The sequence below is a fragment of the Patagioenas fasciata genome, chromosome 2, assembly GCF_037038585.1.
Source record: "Patagioenas fasciata isolate bPatFas1 chromosome 2, bPatFas1.hap1, whole genome shotgun sequence".
In the NCBI taxonomy this organism is placed as follows: Eukaryota; Metazoa; Chordata; class Aves; order Columbiformes; family Columbidae; genus Patagioenas; species Patagioenas fasciata.
This window is the reverse complement of record NC_092521.1, coordinates 114,934,064-114,951,186: the sequence shown is the minus strand read 5'-3', so window position 1 is coordinate 114,951,186 and position 17,123 is coordinate 114,934,064. Positions and strand designations below refer to the sequence as shown.

General features: G+C 44.7%; 1 protein-coding gene across 8 annotated transcripts in view; it reads left to right on the top strand.

The window, feature by feature from the left end:
* Positions 1–14,853, top strand: part of GLI3 (GLI family zinc finger 3) — a 214,224-nt gene extending 199,371 nt beyond the window's left edge. For all 8 annotated transcript variants that reach the window (XM_071804776.1, XM_065830829.2, XM_065830828.2 and 5 more), the window contains 5 exons: positions 136–285; positions 886–1,050; positions 3,234–3,524; positions 6,562–6,889; positions 8,075–14,853. In XM_071804776.1, coding sequence (XP_071660877.1) covers positions 136–285; positions 886–1,050; positions 3,234–3,524; positions 6,562–6,889; positions 8,075–10,368 — 3,228 coding nt within the window. In that variant the 3' untranslated portion in view covers positions 10,369–14,853. The remainder of the gene's footprint in view (positions 1–135; positions 286–885; positions 1,051–3,233; positions 3,525–6,561; positions 6,890–8,074) is intronic.
* Positions 14,854–17,123: the final 2,270 nt, after the last annotated feature.

Here is a 17,123-nt window from a genome sequence, read left to right as displayed (position 1 = left end):
TCTTCTTACTCTTTTCGTACCGCAGGATGCTGGTTCACACCTGAGCCGCTGGTGCCGTTCCAGTGTGAAGTTACAGCAAGGCTGATGATGATGTTACACCTCTGTTAAGCTGTAATCTCTCTTCTACCCGAACAGCATATAAACAACGACCACATACACGGCGAGAAGAAAGAGTTTGTGTGCCGATGGCTGGACTGTTCCCGGGAGCAGAAACCGTTTAAAGCCCAGTATATGCTGGTGGTCCACATGAGGAGACATACAGGGGAAAAGCCACACAAATGCACTGTGAGTAAAGAGGGCTGAGCTTCAGGCTCAGATGGGGGAACTGGGGCTATGCAGGGAGCAGAGTGGTGCAGATGCTGCATTCCCTGATCTCTTGTCTGTCGGACATTTGTTGGAGAAGACACTGCCATGTCGGCTTCGTTATCCAGCTCGCCCAGATGACAAGAGCTTTAGCAGAGGGGATTCACTGGATAATTTGGCCCAATTCCTCAAGTTTAAAGTGCAAAGAAGCCCCAAAAGGCATTATTAAGCAGGGCTCAGTTTGCTTAATTATTTAAAAGTACTTTCTCTTACAGAGCTCCATCTGGGTATTATTGCTGGCCACCAGCCTCCTAATGACTTTGCAATGGATTTCTGTCTCAGATGATGTACACAAATACTGTGCTCTCCTGTAAGAGAAGATTTACATAATGCTGGAAGCGTTTTAACTTGAGCTGTGGTGGGGTTTGCCTGGGTAAAATTAAAATCCAGCAAATCAAAACAAAATTACATTGGGCAAGGTTATGAAGGCTTGGAAATTTTCTCAACTGTTATAGGTCAGCTTTTACTATTCCCTGGAAGTCCAAAGATTAAAATTAATCCAGATTTGCTTCTTGCCTGCAGTTTGAAGGTTGTACAAAGGCCTACTCCAGACTGGAGAATTTGAAAACGCACTTGAGATCTCACACCGGAGAAAAACCATATGTGTGTGAGCACGAAGGCTGCAACAAAGCATTCTCCAACGCGTCGGACAGGGCCAAGCACCAAAACAGGACTCATTCCAATGAGGTAAGTAAGCATAGCTTAAAAAATATAATAAAATCTGCGGTGGAACAGGCTTAAAATGTGGTCATAGCAATTTATTACACAGGACAGGCACAGAAATCCTCGGCAGCCTGCAAGGGATCAGCTCTAGATGGGTCTTACGGGCACAGTCATTGGAGCGTCAGACGGACTTCGGGAGGCCGCGGGTCGTTTTATTAAGTGCAGGAGAGGTTTGGAAGGGGGTGTAATGGAAACCCGCGCCTGCAGCGGAGCCAGACCCCGCTCTCCCCGAGGCGTCGGGACCGATCGCGCTTCCCCGTACCTGGGCCGGGGGCGACCCCTGGCGGCGGCCAAGCGCCGCTCCCGCCGCCTCCTGCCCCATCTGCGAGTTCTGCAAGTTCTAAGTTAAGGCTTTTTCCCGTCTCTGGGCTGTATCACTCTTTCTTTCCACCCATCGCAGACCTCACAGAGTAGGGGTGCAGCACAGGGAAAGTGATCTTTCTTGAGCAAACCAGCTGTGGCCGTCACAGCTGTCTCCCAAGCTCTCAGTGACACACCTCTTCATTACTGTGTGTTTCGTGTTACTGCTGCCCTCTCTGTCAGGAATCACACCATCTTCATGCCCTGTCGCTGTTTTATTACCCCATTTCACGTGACACAGGCAGTCACATCATCTCAGCCTCACATTGTGGAGCCCAGTCTCTCCTCCCTGACCTGTCCCTGTACTCCTTCACTTTTAGCCTAAACCTGGAAGTCCTAGAAAGGCAGGACATACCAGCATGGTGACTGTGTGGTGTAGAAACCATAGCAGCTATATCCATTTCCAGTGTCCTTCCCTAAGTGTCTGTCAGGTCTGTTTCAGGCATTGACTAGGACTGGCAGAATCTCTTGGGAGCGTTCATCTTCTTCCAGTCCGCTGGTCCCTGCAGTATCTCTTGAGTCACAAGGAAGCAGAGACTGTTGCACATCTCTGAGCTTGCCCAGTCCCTGCGGTGTGTGCTCTCAGCAGCCCAACTAACAACTGCACTGAAGCCCAATGGCAATTTTGTGAATTGTCACCAAGGCAGAAGGAAGTTCACCAAGTGTCACTGATAGCTGTCTGAGCTTTTTTTTTCATTCATTGTCTGAGCCAATCTGTTGCCTAATTGATGAGTAAAACTCTCTCATCTTGAGAAAACCTGCCTCAGTAGCTCAGCATCGACTTTAAGTCACTCATGGTTGGCATTTTTGCTCCGATATAAGTCAATGGGATTTTTTTCCCACTGACGTCAGTGGAAGCAGGCTCGAGCCTTAGACAGCCATGAAGAAACTACATTTGTCAAAGGCTCCACAGTGCCATGTGTGAGCAGACAGAGAACCTCTTTGAGGAATTCTGCATCAGGGTCTCTTTTTTTCTCTTGAGGATTAGTATAAATAGGACTTTAAAATATTCTTGGAAACAACTGAGTAATAAAAGTGAGTGAATGATACTTTGTTTCCTGAGGCAATTTATGTGTTTAGAAAGGGCTGAATTCTTCTTTCTAATCCTCTCATAATACAAGAGCAAAACCTTGGTTAAATTTTAAGGCAGTAAATTTACTTTACATTGCTTAGTGAACTAGAGAAATTAGCAAACAAAGGAAGTGAGCTTTTTAAAAAATGAGTGATTAGTTATTCTAATAACAATAATAGCATTAGTGCATATATCACTGCAACGTGGAAATGCTTATGGTACTGTATCCTGTGCTTTGACATTATACTGGTGATCTGAAGAATCCAGGAAAAAAATGCTTCTTCAGACAATCCTGCCCAAACAAATGTCCCAACATGTTTTGAAGGAGGTTGTTGGCCTTTGAATGTCAATGGGTAGGTACTGGTCATACTGGAAACAGGGTATCAAACTGCTGAGGGCAATGGACAGGACAGAAAATTAGACCAGTTTTCATAAATTGCCACAGCTCTGTTGACCCTTCTTCTATAAGTCAAATCTGTGCCAGTTCATGTCATGAGAGGCTCTGCCCTCTGTAAACTATGCAGCATTATTGGGTGCCTTCAAAACCAAGGGGAATTAATAGGTTTGACTAGGTCCAGTCACTGTGGAGACCATAAATTAGATAACAAATTCACTGTGAAAGTGTATAACTGTAACACCAGCTGTGCTCCAAAGAGCTCCTCAGGAGTCCCCCATGGAATTAAATCTAATTTATGTGTTTTTTCCATCTTGGCAGAAACCGTATGTTTGCAAGATACCGGGCTGCACGAAGCGCTACACAGACCCCAGTTCTCTTCGGAAACACGTGAAGACCGTGCATGGCCCGGAGGCACATGTCACCAAGAAGCAACGTGGAGATATCCACCCGAGGCCCCCGCCACCGAGAGACCCAGGCAGCCACTCTCAGACCCGGTCACCAGGCCATCAGACTCAGGGTGCAATTGGTGAGCAGAAGGACCTCAGCAACACTACCTCAAAGCGTGAAGAATGCCTCCAAGTGAAAGCGGTCAAATCGGAAAAACCAATGGTATGCAATACACCGTGCCGCTCCCTTTGTCCTTTTTCTTCTTGCAACCAGCTAATAGTTCCTTTATGAGATGCTCAAGGCCGTAGACTGTAGCTCACAAGGTCAGGTTTTGTGAGGTTTTCTTTTTTGTTTACGTTGTAAAATGTTTTTAAAGCCTAAGAAATAGCAAATGAAAAGATTACATCTAATCTGTGCAATATGCAGTAAGTGCAGTGTTGGCAACTCTCACAATAATTGTTTTTCTTAAAGCTCTTTCTTCTGGAATCAGCATATTATGAGAAAATCACAGTTTTCACTGTAAAAAAGGCTTTTTTTCCCCACTCTTCTATTTACAGAAGAAAGTTAGAGAATGTGAATCCTGCAGGCTCAAAACCAGAATGCAAAAAACCACCAAGTCCAAAAGACTGAGATGATGATAGTTTTTGGAGAACCTAGGGAAACAATCAGATTTTAGGGGCTTGAGGTTGTTGGGTCATGTGTCAAACTGAAGCAGGATAAACTGACTTTCTTGAACAGCAGGAGGAGATCTTTGGATAACATTTGATCTCTATTGTCATGTGAGCTCTTATGTTAATCTGATACTTAATTTAGCTTGACTGAGTTAACCTAATTCCAATTTAACTAAAGTGAGCTGAATTAAGAGTCTCTGCAGGTCTTTTCACGGGTTTACCTTAATGTATTGCATTAAACCAGTGTAGCCTTGAACACTGAAAGGACCTTATTCGATTTTTGATGAGCTACACTATTTTACATAAAGAAGTTCTTCTTTCATTTGATGCATTTTATGTGCCATCCATCCTCTCCAGAAGAGTTCAAACTAGCAAAGGCAATCAATCCATCCTCTTCCACATCTGGTCTACAATTTATCTGCACCCAGCCCTTGGGGACTACAAATATGAGCCCTTCAAATTCTGTTCATATTGTTAACCATGCTGCAATTCGAAGCAATTACTCATTGAAATATGAGTTACTGCTATGTTGTGCCTAAGGCTTATGTCCAAACTGTGGAATATTAATCCTGAATTCAGAAACTTCCAAGGACCCAGAGTTAATTTCTGCTGAAATCTAAAGGAGATCCTCTGCTGTCTTTGATGATAACTACCTTAGATTAGAAAGGAACAAAACCCATTCCCCTCTTGCTTAGTTACGTAAATCTGTATCATTATTGAGGCATGTTGAGTGTAGGCAGTTTTAACATGGATAAAATTTGCAGGAGAGGGGTGTTAATGTTGATTGTTTACAAATTATTAAATATTTCTCACTGAAAACTACCCTTGAAAAATTATTATATTTCCTACTTTTCATTGCTTATATGAATTAAGTTACATTTTCTGTTTTTCAACTAATCCAATGTCTTTTCTGTCTAATGCTCTTAAATGTCTTGTTCTAACTTCCTAAGGACAGTGGGTAATAAGGTGAGGGCATTTTAACTTTTCCACTTTTTTCCTTATTGCAATATTACTTGTATCTTTATTTTAGCCTTCTGCTTGTTGTCCAGTCATTCATTTGTTTAGTAATGTGCAGTTCATCAAACTCATTCCCAAATGTAGTGTGCTGTGAGCATTTTGCAACACTTGACATGTGAAAAATCTGGCTTATATTGGTGAAATGTCTTCAGAAATGTCTTTGTACCTTCCTCTCTAGATGATACATCCTTTTTTTTGCTATATTGCACATCTAAAAATGTATGTTTCTCATAATACAGTTCTTACTTCTGTAACCTATCTCACTGTGATCTTGAGACATGGCTACAAGAACAGGCTTCTCACCAGTATTACTTTTTCCATATGGCATGGAGCTATTGTCCAGAAGCACAAACTCTGTATAATAACTGTTGTTTCTATGCCTGTCCCCAAATCTGCCATGGCCAGGATTTGGAAATGAACTTGCCCAGTGTGGCCTCATAAATTCTAAGTATCGTCATTCAGGTTAGAAATAATAAAATAGTTATTGCATGTTAATTGATTACTCAGGGGCATACGAAGCTACAGTAGTGCCATGAGTCTGTATCTTCATTCACTGAAGTTAAAAGTGAGAGCCATCACTGCTAGCTCAGAAATTCTAGCTGCCATTTGTCAGTACAATGTGCATAAAAATCACAGGCTGGCAGGAAAAAAAAAAAAGTAAATAAAATTTAAAAAAAGCACAGCAGAAACCCCAAAAGTGAGCTACTTACATGAAACTGTTCTTGGGAGCAAAACAATACTGCATGCCCCACTGATCTGTGATCCCACTGGTATAACCTACAGTGAGATATTACATCTCGAGGCTTCTGTCTGTTTTGTCTGTCAGTCTGTCTGTTCCAGTTTGTCAGAGAAATTTTCCCATTCTTTTATGACAACTTTTTGAGTATAAAAAATAAATCAAACCCGTGTTTCCTCACAGGAAGAATTCTGCTAGAGCAGCAGGGAACACTGTCTGTTAAGAAAGAAGAAGCTATTGTGGCGAGTTTAGATCTCCATGGATTAGCAGCCTGTACTGTGTATTAAATGCTTAAATTTAAAATATTTAATTCTAACGAAATGAAGGATTTGATTCAGTAGGTCATTGCCTTCTTGATTCGGGGCAGAGGTGATGTAAGTTAGGTATAAGAGGAGGTATAAGTTAGACCCTAATGTTGCTAGGGTCACAGGACACTGATAATATGATAGAGTATTTTTTTGCATTAATGCTTTGTCCCTGTTTTATTACATGCCAACATTTCAGGCCAACCGCTGCTCGTAACAATGAGCCTTAAGCTTGGAAAATACTTACATTCTTAACCACGAGCCTAATTTAAAAAAACCCCAAATTCCAGTGTTGTTGTCATCTTGTTTGTTTGTTTGCTTGCTTGCTGCAAGCCTAGCGGTGTAAATGAGTCCTCGTAACATGGCTGAATTCTGATTTGGTTTATTGAGTTGCAGGTTCAGTTGAGAAAAGCGCAGACCCAAAGCAGAGTATCCATACGTGCACGCTCACTTGCTTTTGCTGCAAGTGCTCTTATTAACACTATTTGCTTAATCCTCACATTCTTTTGTTTCTTACTTCACTCCAACAGACATCTCAGCCAAGCCCTGGTGGTCAGTCTACATGCAGCAGCGAACAGTCCCCCATCAGCAACTATTCCAACAATGGGATCGAGCTTACTCTGACCGGTGGTGGTAGTGTAGGAGACCTCAGTGTCATCGATGAAACCCCCATCATGGACTCTACCATTTCCACAGCCACCACAGCCCTTGGCTTACAGGCCAGGAGGAATATGACAGGGACCAAATGGATGGAGCAAGTGAAATTAGAAAGGTTGAAACAAGTTAATGGAATGCTTCCAAGACTGAACCCCGTTCCACCTTCCAAAGCCCCGACCTTGCCGCCTCTCATAGGAAATGGTGAGATACACATAACAGGAGTGGTAACATTTTTGTCCTTAAATTTATTGCTTGCTAGCTTGATCTTGCAATCTTTGCAAAAGGGTAGTGCAGCTTATGAATATCAGCAGCTGTGACAGTGGTTCGTAAATTGAACCCTTTCTGTTTATCCCCCTATTATAAGCCCTACTACCCACCCTGAGAAAAGTCTGATAGTCCCATGTTTTACGGAACAGGGGCCAGCAAGGAAGCCTTGCATCACATTTTAAATTTTCCCTACAGTTAAAAGTTGGACCCAGGATCATTACAATCCTGTCTTGTTTTGAGGCAAGGCAAATGAAATAAATACCTGCCAATTTATTATATGGAAGTCTTTCAGATGAGGCCTTAAGAAGGCACCCTTTGTATTGATGTGTTGGGCTGCCCTTTACATAAACTGTCTTCACACATACAAGTAAACATATGTACAGATTCTGCTGCTACAAAAGGCAGAGACCCATGAATGGGAGCAAGGCGAGACTGAACTCTGAAGATCCATAGTTGTTTCTGTACAAGGAGCTGCTCACTGCCAAAATGTACATCCCTGCTGCTTCTATATTGCCTACAACATGCCTGTAGGTTTCTGCACTCCACCCAGCAGTGACAGGCCAGGTTTTCTGAAACCCATTCAATCAAAAGAAGCTATGTACAATTAAGAAATGCATTCTGTGTACTTAAAACCAAACCAAAACAAGGAAACCAGCAAAGATGTTTTGCAGTTGTTAGGAGTTATTGCAAGAATATTTCAAGAAGTCTTAGAAATGACCTTGAATAGCCTCCAATTTGTATATTTTGCCATTCCATGCAAATGCCTGTTCAATTATATTTTGCCTATAAAAAGCTCCCTTACGGATGTGTCCTTCTGGCACGTCAGTCAGCATAGCTGCACTGCAGGCTGGAGCGCTACACCAGCTGATGACAGTTTGTGGCTATGGCCTATAAATTTTGTGCTGGGATTCACACAGAAATGTTACCCTAGAGCCTGTGAATTAGCTTTTAACCTAAGGACACAGTTTTTATCCCTACTTCTTTCAAGAAAGAGCACTGCTATGATTTGCTGTGATGATGCAGGCTCTTCCTCTATGCTCCCCTCAGCTCTTCAGTGGCTGTTTTATGTACCAGTTTCTGGGTCATGCCCATTCCTTTAACTGTGAATTTTACCTCCAGGTACCCAGTCGAACAGCAGCTGCAGTGTAGGAGGATCCATGACTATTCTGCCAAACAGGAATGAACTTTCAAGTACGGACATCACTGTGTTGAACATGCTGAACAGGAGGGACAGCAATACTAGCACAATCAGTTCAGCCTACTTGAGCAGCCGCAGGTCCTCTGGAATCTCACCTTGCTTCTCCAGCCGGAGGTCCAGCGACGCCTCCCAGGCGGAGGGAAGACCACAGAACGTGAGTGTTGCAGACTCCTATGACCCCATCTCAACGGATGCCTCCCGGCGCTCCAGTGAAGTGAGCCAGTGTGATGACCTGCCAAGTCTTCTCAGCCTCACCCCAGCCCAGCAATACAGGCTGAAAGCTAAATATGCAGCAGCTACTGGTGGACCCCCACCAACTCCACTGCCTAACATGGAGAGGATGAGCCTCAAAACAAGGATGGCACTCTTGGGTGACTGCAGGGAGTCTGGAGTATCTCCACTGCCTCCAGTGAATGCCCCTCGAAGATGTAGTGACGGTGGGGCAAATGGTTACAGCAGGAGGCATTTTCTGTCTCATGATGCTCTAGGAAATGGGACAAGGAGAGCCAGTGATCCAGTAAGAATGGCCTCTGACAACCTCTCTGTCCCTAGAGTCCAGCGTTTCAATAGTCTTAATAGCTTTAACCCTCCTGCTTTGCCTCCATCCACGGAAAAGCGCAACCTTGTTCTTCAGAACTATACCCGTTCTGAGGGTGGCGTCTTCCGCGGCTTCGGCTCCCCCTGTCCTCCCAGCATCAGCGAGAACGTCGCCCTGGAGGCTGCTACGATGGAAGCAGGTGGCAGTCTGAACGATGAGGATCTCCTGCCAGATGACGTGGTTCAGTATCTGAATTCCCAGAACCAGGGCATGTACGACCACTTGTTGAACAATGTCCTAGACAGCAACAAAATGCATCACAGCTCAGCGTTAGGAAACAACAACCCCAGCAATTTTGACCAAGCCCCTCCACCGAGCAGTCAGCAGGCAGGTTCTGAGGCAAACAAGAGTGACTTGCCCATTCAGTGGAATGAAGTAAGCTCAGGAAGTTCTGACTTATCTCCTTTGAAACTGAAATGTGGTCAGCGCTCAGCTGTGCAGCAGGCTCGGGCCTTTGGGCTGTATAACAACATGATGGTTCAGCAGCAGAACCTGGAGAGAAGCACCGTGGCCCAACAGAACGGCTGTCAGAACCTGGTGGAAAACAATGGTTCCTACGGCTTACAGCAAAACACGGTTCTGGGCAATGGAGCTGGTGGTAATTCTTTCAGCGTGCAGCCCAATAAGCCTTACAGTGAAAGCATCGGCAGGCAAGCGATGATGTCTGGGGCCATGGACACTTCCTGTGGTGTGGCAGTTCAAGGGCAGAAGCTGAGAAGCAGCAACATACCAGTGAGTGGGAACCAGCAAAATTTTGGCCATCCCATGGCATCCAGTGATCAAGCCACTAGTATGGCAAATGGGATGCAGAACAGGAATATGATGGAACAGGACTATTTGCAAAACCAACCAGTTGGAGACGGCATTCATTACCAGGGAGTCAATCAATCTGGTCAAATTATGCTAGGGCAGGTTAGTCCTACCTCACAAAGCAGCCTGTATCAAGGGCCACAGAGCTGTCCACCGGTGTCTCACAACATTGGTAGCCAGCCTTCAGGTTCGTTGGTGGCCAAAAGCTACCAGCCGTGCTCTAATTACAGCGGCAACAGATGGCAAAACATCTTGAGAAACAACCTGGCACAGCAGCAAGGACACGTAAGTGATGGCAACCAGATGTACAGGGTAAACACCATTAAGATGGAGATGCAAGGTCAATCACAGCAGTTCTGCCCTAACGTGCAGAATTACTCTGGTCAGTTATATGACCAAACCACGGGCTTTAGCCACCAAGCTATGAAAACAGGTTCTTTCTTTGGTTCGGAAGCCAACTGCCTGCTGCAGGGGACTGCGACTGCAAACTCATCCGAGCTTCTTTCCCCAGGGGCTAACCAAGTGTCGAGCACAGTTGACAGCATTGACAGCAACAGCCTAGAGGGTGTGCAGATCGATTTCGATGCTATCATAGATGATGGGGACCATGTCAGCTTGATTTCAGGAGCCCTGAGCCCAAGTATCATTCAGAATCTCTCCCGCAATTCCTCACGCCTCACCACTCCCCGAGCGTCTCTTACATTCCCAGCTATGCCCGTAAGCACAACCAACATGGCTATTGGGGACATGAGCTCTTTGTTGACCTCACTTGCAGAAGAAAGCAAGTTTCTTGCTGTTATGCAATAGACATCAAACAAACAAACAAACAAAAACCCTTAGGAGATAACAGATGGAAAAAAAAAAAAGACTCGTATTTTTTAGTTGTGTATGTATTTTAGCAATCTCATCTCACCTAAATGGGATGTGTTTCAAGTATATTCCTTTTATGGAATAAGGACTCTGAAAACCCTAAAGTGTTCTAGGGAGAAACTGTCTTCCATTTCAGTTTTGAATCAGTATTGCTACATCCATTTTCTCCCCCCTCTCTTTCCCCCCTCACTTTTTGAATGTCTGTATGCTTCTTTTTTTTTTTTTTTTTTTAATCTAAACCAATGTAAATGTGTGAAGTGCATGTTTTTGTTTTGTTTTGGGCTTTTTTTTTTAAAAAAAGAAAGGTCTGATGAAATGACTTTGCAATTACCTGTTACTCAAAAGAAACTAGACCTTGTAAAATTTTTGCAGCTATCCCCCCTGAACATATAGGCACAAAATAACCAGGCACAATGTGAAATGAGCATACAGTGGTGAAATCCTCTCTGGATGCATTGGATATATTGCAGTGAGGTGGACAACCAGTTTAGAAAGGCACCGTCACGGTACCCGTAGGTTGTCAGGAAGCACAAGAAATTATGAGGTTCAAGCAAATAAGAAATGTAAAACCATCAGCCCTTTGATCCCTAGCGAATGTTTAAGGTTTTTGTAAACACACACAGATAGCTGTCACTGCCTTGCATGACAGTACTGACATTGTGCCATATTTAATCCAGTTCAGAGGAAGGAGAGGACCAGAAAGCCATTCAGAGGAAGGAGAGGACCAGAAAGCCATTCTTAGTCCAACTCTCATCTTGTGTAGTATTTGGTATTCTGGTTTTCAACCTTCTTTTTTAAAAGACCGGATAGTAAAATTATGGGCACGTTTGGTGATTTGGGTAGTGTATAATCCCTTAGTTGCCTACCACATTTGTGGAGAGACGATCAGGGTCTTATGGAGTATTCCATACAACGAAATAACAAAATTGCGATATTCCATACTGGGGATTTTTTTCTTCTGTAATGTGCTGAGCCACTGGTTTTTATTCGCAGTAGCAATTCCATTGCTGAGTGAACTCTGTTGTGCATCCCTTTTAGAACATAAAGCTTTCTGGATAGATTGTATGTTTTGAAATAAGTAAATGCCCATTGACATCATACACAATTATGACTTTAAAAGCGTCATGGTTATGGCGTGTAAAACAAGTAGAAAACAAAAGGCCCAGTTCTCAGACTAGACAAATAAAGCAAAGCGACTGCAAGCAATCTGGTAATCTTAAATGTTTTTCCATTGTATCCGGGCTCTACAAAATTAAGAGATTTAAACTGCCATTAAAAATAGCAAAATAACAAGTGGAACAGCAAAGATGTCTGATAACTAATCAAAACTCAAAAAGACCAACCCAGCCTCTCTTGGTGACACCAATGTGCATGTCATTTCACAACAAACCAGTAGGTCAATACCCAGGCTCAGTTACACCAGGAAAAGTTGGAACTAACGCACAGTGGTCACGATGCCACTCACTGGTAGAGGTGAACGGCATTTGCTCCATAAGCGCTGGCTCTTCTGGCATGTTTTTTGCTGTTCTGGACTCCATGTCTGCACTCCTGAGCACACAGAGCTCCTGGGTAAACGGGCTGGGATGGAAAACAGTTACAAGACCAAGGTTTAAATTCACCCACTCCTAGAAACTGCATGCAAGTCAAGCCCTTGATGACTTCTCAGTTAAATCCTGATAGTAAAATGCTGCCAGGGGATGTAAATGGGGCAAGCACTTACAGTCATGGATTTGATGTCTGTAAGGAGATGGTGTTGAGTAGACATAAAATGAGAAGGGGGCGTGTGGTCAGTTTTGAAATATAGATAAACTTTAGTCCAGTCAAAATTAGGAGTAACACCAAAAGGTGATTGCTACAGGTTAGAAGGCCATAGTACTCAATATTTTGAGTGAAATAACAGCTGATTCAGGGCATGACATTTGAGGAATGTGTAGGAATACAATCTCAGTGAAGCTGTTGGATAACATTGATCTATTAACAGCTGTCAGAATCAGAGGAAGAAGCTGTAAATCAGTAAGAAAACATCATAGGAATTTGGTGCTGGGGCTGTATTTCGGCTTATCACAGCACATACTGAGTGATTTGCACTGAGCTGGAATGTCAGAAGTCAAGATGAATGTAAATATCCTACAGCTTTTATCATCATCCAGCTCCATATCTTTAGCAGGCATTTCTTCCTTCCTCTTGTCTCATGCACACGTTCCCCTCTCCTGCTCTTTGCCCTGCCGGTTCCCTTCCCGACCTTCCTGCTTATGACCAGTTATTGTGGTCCCTATGCTGCACGGGGAACCATGCACAGCTCACCACACCAGGTGCTCGGTTCGCTGTTGCAATGTGGTGAAGCTGCTCCCTGTTGCGATCTCATCACGCAGCCCTTACCCCTGCCCAGCTCCCCACCGGAGGAGGGATGTTTTGGTGGCCACGCTGTACATTGCAGTGCTCTGATGCAGCTCAAACCCCTGTGGAGGAACAGCAGCGTATGCAGGAGGAAAGGCTGTGCTGGACGTCTTTCAGATGGGTCTTGGTAACCAATCACTGGCTGTTTATTTAGCCATAAATTACATGTTTATAAACAATTTCAACAGGGAGGCTTATGACCAGCTTGGGAGTAGGTGGCTTGGGAGAGAAGCCTTTTATTGTTATAGAGCCAATACATTAAAAAAAAAAATTAAAAAAAACCACCACCAAACTATTTTTTTAAACTCAATTTTCCAGTTCATAATTGTATTTGCTGGTCCAACTGAAGCTGGGAAGCTATTAACAGATGTGATCCATCAGCACTTGGAAAGAGCCATTCATATTGCTCAAGGCTAAAAGGGACTGTTTGAGTAGCTAATTTGCCTTCCTGGATTTGACAAACCTTTGTCACTCATTTACCCCTGTCTTGGGCCAACAACGTCTTGGCCCAAACCACATACTCCAGAAAGGCGTCCCATTTTGATTTGGCAACGTTGAAGAACCAGAGACTCCACCATGGTGCTGGGGAGTATGTGTAAATAGTTTATAATTTTCACCATTAAAGGTATGGGCCATTTATGTTCATGTGTCACTTTTCAGCTTTCAGTATATTCTCATGCTTTTCTGGTTGATGCTAAAGAGCCTGTTTTGGTACCTGTGAGGGTAGCAATACATCGTAGCCCAGCTATCTTGGCTCTCTGAGCAATGCACTGTCAGGCTGGACACCAGCCTTCACTTGTCCATCTCCTTCTCAATGTGTGGCAGTCTGGGGAAAGTCCCACCAACGTTGTCCACCTGTTTACTGGGAACTCTCTACTCCTGCTCTTCCAGTTACAGAGCCCAAGCATGCTATTGTATATCTGGTGCATCAGTTGGCATTGCCATAGCAGTTGGAAACCCACCACTCACCCTAGAGTATTAAAAAATGCAGAAAGTACAGTGAATTCCCTATTTTTAAAGAATCACAGACTGACTCTAAATCACCTTTTCTTCTAATGACGCGGGGGGGGGGGGGTCTTCCTGCTTTGTTACTGTTGGCCTTGGGCGCGTCTCCCTCGCTCAGCCTATGTGAAGGGTGCGTATTTCTCCAGGTAGTTTTACTCTCCACGAGGTGGGAGCCTCCAGTGAGAGTCCATCTGCGGCCGAGGAAAGGTGTATTTGCAGAGAAGTCAGTGGGTTCCAAAGGGGCTCTGCTGGTGAGTATGATGGCCCCCGGCATTCTTGGGGCAGAGGCTGTTACTCTCTCCTTGGCAAATGGCCCCAAATGCCACATGCATTAAGATACTGGCTGGCTCGCTGGCTCCCGGTCGTTGCTTCCCGCCCCAAGCCCTTGATGAAATGGCCCATGTCTGTTGCGCAATGGCTCGTCCTTCTGCACAGCAGTGTTTATATTCTCACAATGTATGTGCCTTATTTTCTGTTGATCCTGTAAAAGAGAGGGACCAAGATATGTTGCCAAATCTTCCCGATGAGGCTGTACTCGCCATTCAGCTAATAGCACATATCACTGTTAATAGCGTCCAAAATGTCTTGTAAACCTCTGATATTCACGTGTTATTGTCCTTGGATTGGTGGAATGTCTCCTATGGAACAGTTACTGTTGTCAGTCCTGCAGATGTGTAAGATAAATATGTGTTCTTTTTTTTTTTAGGTTTTTTTTAGTTTTTTTTAATAAAGCTTGTAATCCCTTTTTTTTTAAAAAAAAAAAAAAGAAAAGAAAATATGTAAATACATTTACGTACGGTAGGAATAGTGTTTGGCTATAATGGGCCTTAGTGGTCTTCATTTGATAAACCTGCAGTTATGATCTGATGTTTCTCGAGCCTTAGGTTGATCTGAATGGTCTGTAGCATTGTGTACATATAAACTGTACTTCTGCTTACAGGACCACTTAGCTCTTTTGTAACAAAGAAAAAAAAATGTTTCTTACAATGTCAATAAAAACACAAAAGCCTTTGTACTTAAGTTCTTAGCTTCCAGCTTGGAAAACATCTCCATGGGGGAGGGGGCTATTTTCTCATTCGGCTGGAGAGCCTGGTTGCAATCAACGCCTGTATCGCTTCCACTCATGGTCACTCACTTTTCTCTTTCTGCCTGTTGCCTCACTTCATTCACATTTTGAAAACCGATGGGGAAGCATTTACCTTCTCTCTAAAGAAAAATGGCTGAGGGGTGCTGGGTGGAGAAATACATGAAACTGCAGTGTCACACAGATAGAAATGATTGAAAGGGGGCGAGACTGACCTGGTCACCCCTGCTGCAAGTGCAGTGGTTACAGAGGTCAAAGCCAAGCTGCCCAAAACTCTGGGCTGGTACCTGGGGGCTGTGTTTTCATACCTCCCTGAGCGAGGGGCTCTTGCAAAGGCTCAGCCAGCCATGAAGAAGCTCGGGAAAGGGGGAGAGAAGCTCCTCTGGCTGGGTTAGTCTGTAGGTGTCCACTAGACATTATTGCATGGTCTGCAGAAGAACTAGATGCAGTCTCCTTCAAAGCTGGGAGTTTGGACATAGTGAGTGTTGCTGTTGAGTGTAATGGTCATGTGGATGACGGCAAGTTAGTTGGGGCAAACAGTGTAGAAGAAGTTGTAGCGCCACTTAGTTTTACGGTGACTGAGCTGTTCTCACTTCAAGAGCCCTTGTTTCAATTGCTTGTACCTCGGCAGCACCCAGACTGCCTGTTGGAGCTGTCAGTGCCCAGCATCTGTCTTAGTCCCTCCTCAATCAAAATTGTTCAGCCAGTTCTGAGGCCAAGGCAAGTAAATTCACATTGGTTTTTGCATATGTTAACTTACCTTTTTTTTGGGGGGGGGAGGGGCGATGGAGGAGAAGGAGAGGGGCTCACCCTTCAGCCCTTATTAAACTTTTGTCATTTAGCACAGAGCTTAAGATTTGTGAGGGACAAAGGGTGGAAGGGAGAGTTGTAACTTGCCCAGCTGAGAAGGCTGTGAGCCTGAGAGTGGTCTGGTAGGGGTGTAGGAGACCCTGCAGCAGGACAGGGTGCTTGACGATGTCCATGATGCCTTATCTCGTGCTGCAATCCCAAAAGCTTCCCAGAGCCTGGTAGTGCTCCAGGAGCAGCTCACTGAGGTGGGGCGACAGTGGCTTCTGCCTGGCTTCCTCCACCAACAGGAGGTCAGAGGCGGTGATGAGATGAACCTCAGACAAGGACACAACACAGCAGCAGGGAAATGAGCAGACCTATAGGATTGGGGGGTGTAAGCAGCAGGATCCATGCCAACCAGAGAGCATGTATGTGCGTAGAGGTTAACATAGCATTTCCAAGCCCCACCAGCAGCCCCTTGCTGCTAGTGGCTGATGCAGGACTTCCACTTCTTAAACACGAACATAGTACAGACTTGCGCACATGTGTGCATGGGTGCAGAGCATCATGCTAAACAAGCATCAGTAGTGTCGCACACCTGGTCCAAAAAGGGAGCCCACGCACCTGGAGTGCCAGTTCCTTGCACCGCGGCATCACACCCCTGCCTTGGACCATCCTTGCATGCTCATTATTTTGTTGTGTCCCCTCCACCAGCTGGTTCTACATCCAGCTGGATGATTGTCAGGAGGGCAGGAGACACCACGAGGACCCTGGCCCATGTGTCACCACAGTTGTTTGCTGTGCTGAGGGCACAGAGGAAGCTGCTGCCAGGCGGTGCAAGGTCAGGTAGTGCTCACCTGTGCAAAAGCTCACCTGTACAAAACAACCTGTGCAAAAGGAAGGTCTGGGGCTGCAGGGCATTTTTTCTGGCCTCCAGCCTGACTTGGGGTGAGGCCAATTAGTTGCTGTGGGTGCAAAGCTGCAGCCGGGGGCAGGAGGACCCGTGTTTCCATGCGATAAAATAATGCCAAGTCCTCGGGAAAACAAGAAATAGCAGGGCAGTCATGGTTTTTATCATCCAAAATTAGCGGATGCTGTTGACCTTTAGTCTATGTTTTAGTGCCAAGGCTGTAAATTAATTAATTGAATTCATTAAATTGGTTTCTGACTTCAGAGGGGCATGTACCCAAGAGGACTGCAGTTTAAAGCCCGAAAAATACAACAGAAATACATGGCACCATACACAGAACCAGTCGGTGAGGCAGGAAAAAACCCAACCCACAGTCTCCCCATCCTAAATAGGTGATGTGATGCTAATACACTCAAACAACAAATACAAGGGCAACACAAAAATCACCAATAATGCTGAGGCCAGGCCTGCTGAGAGGAAGAGCAGGCAGTGTGGGCCCAAGGTGCT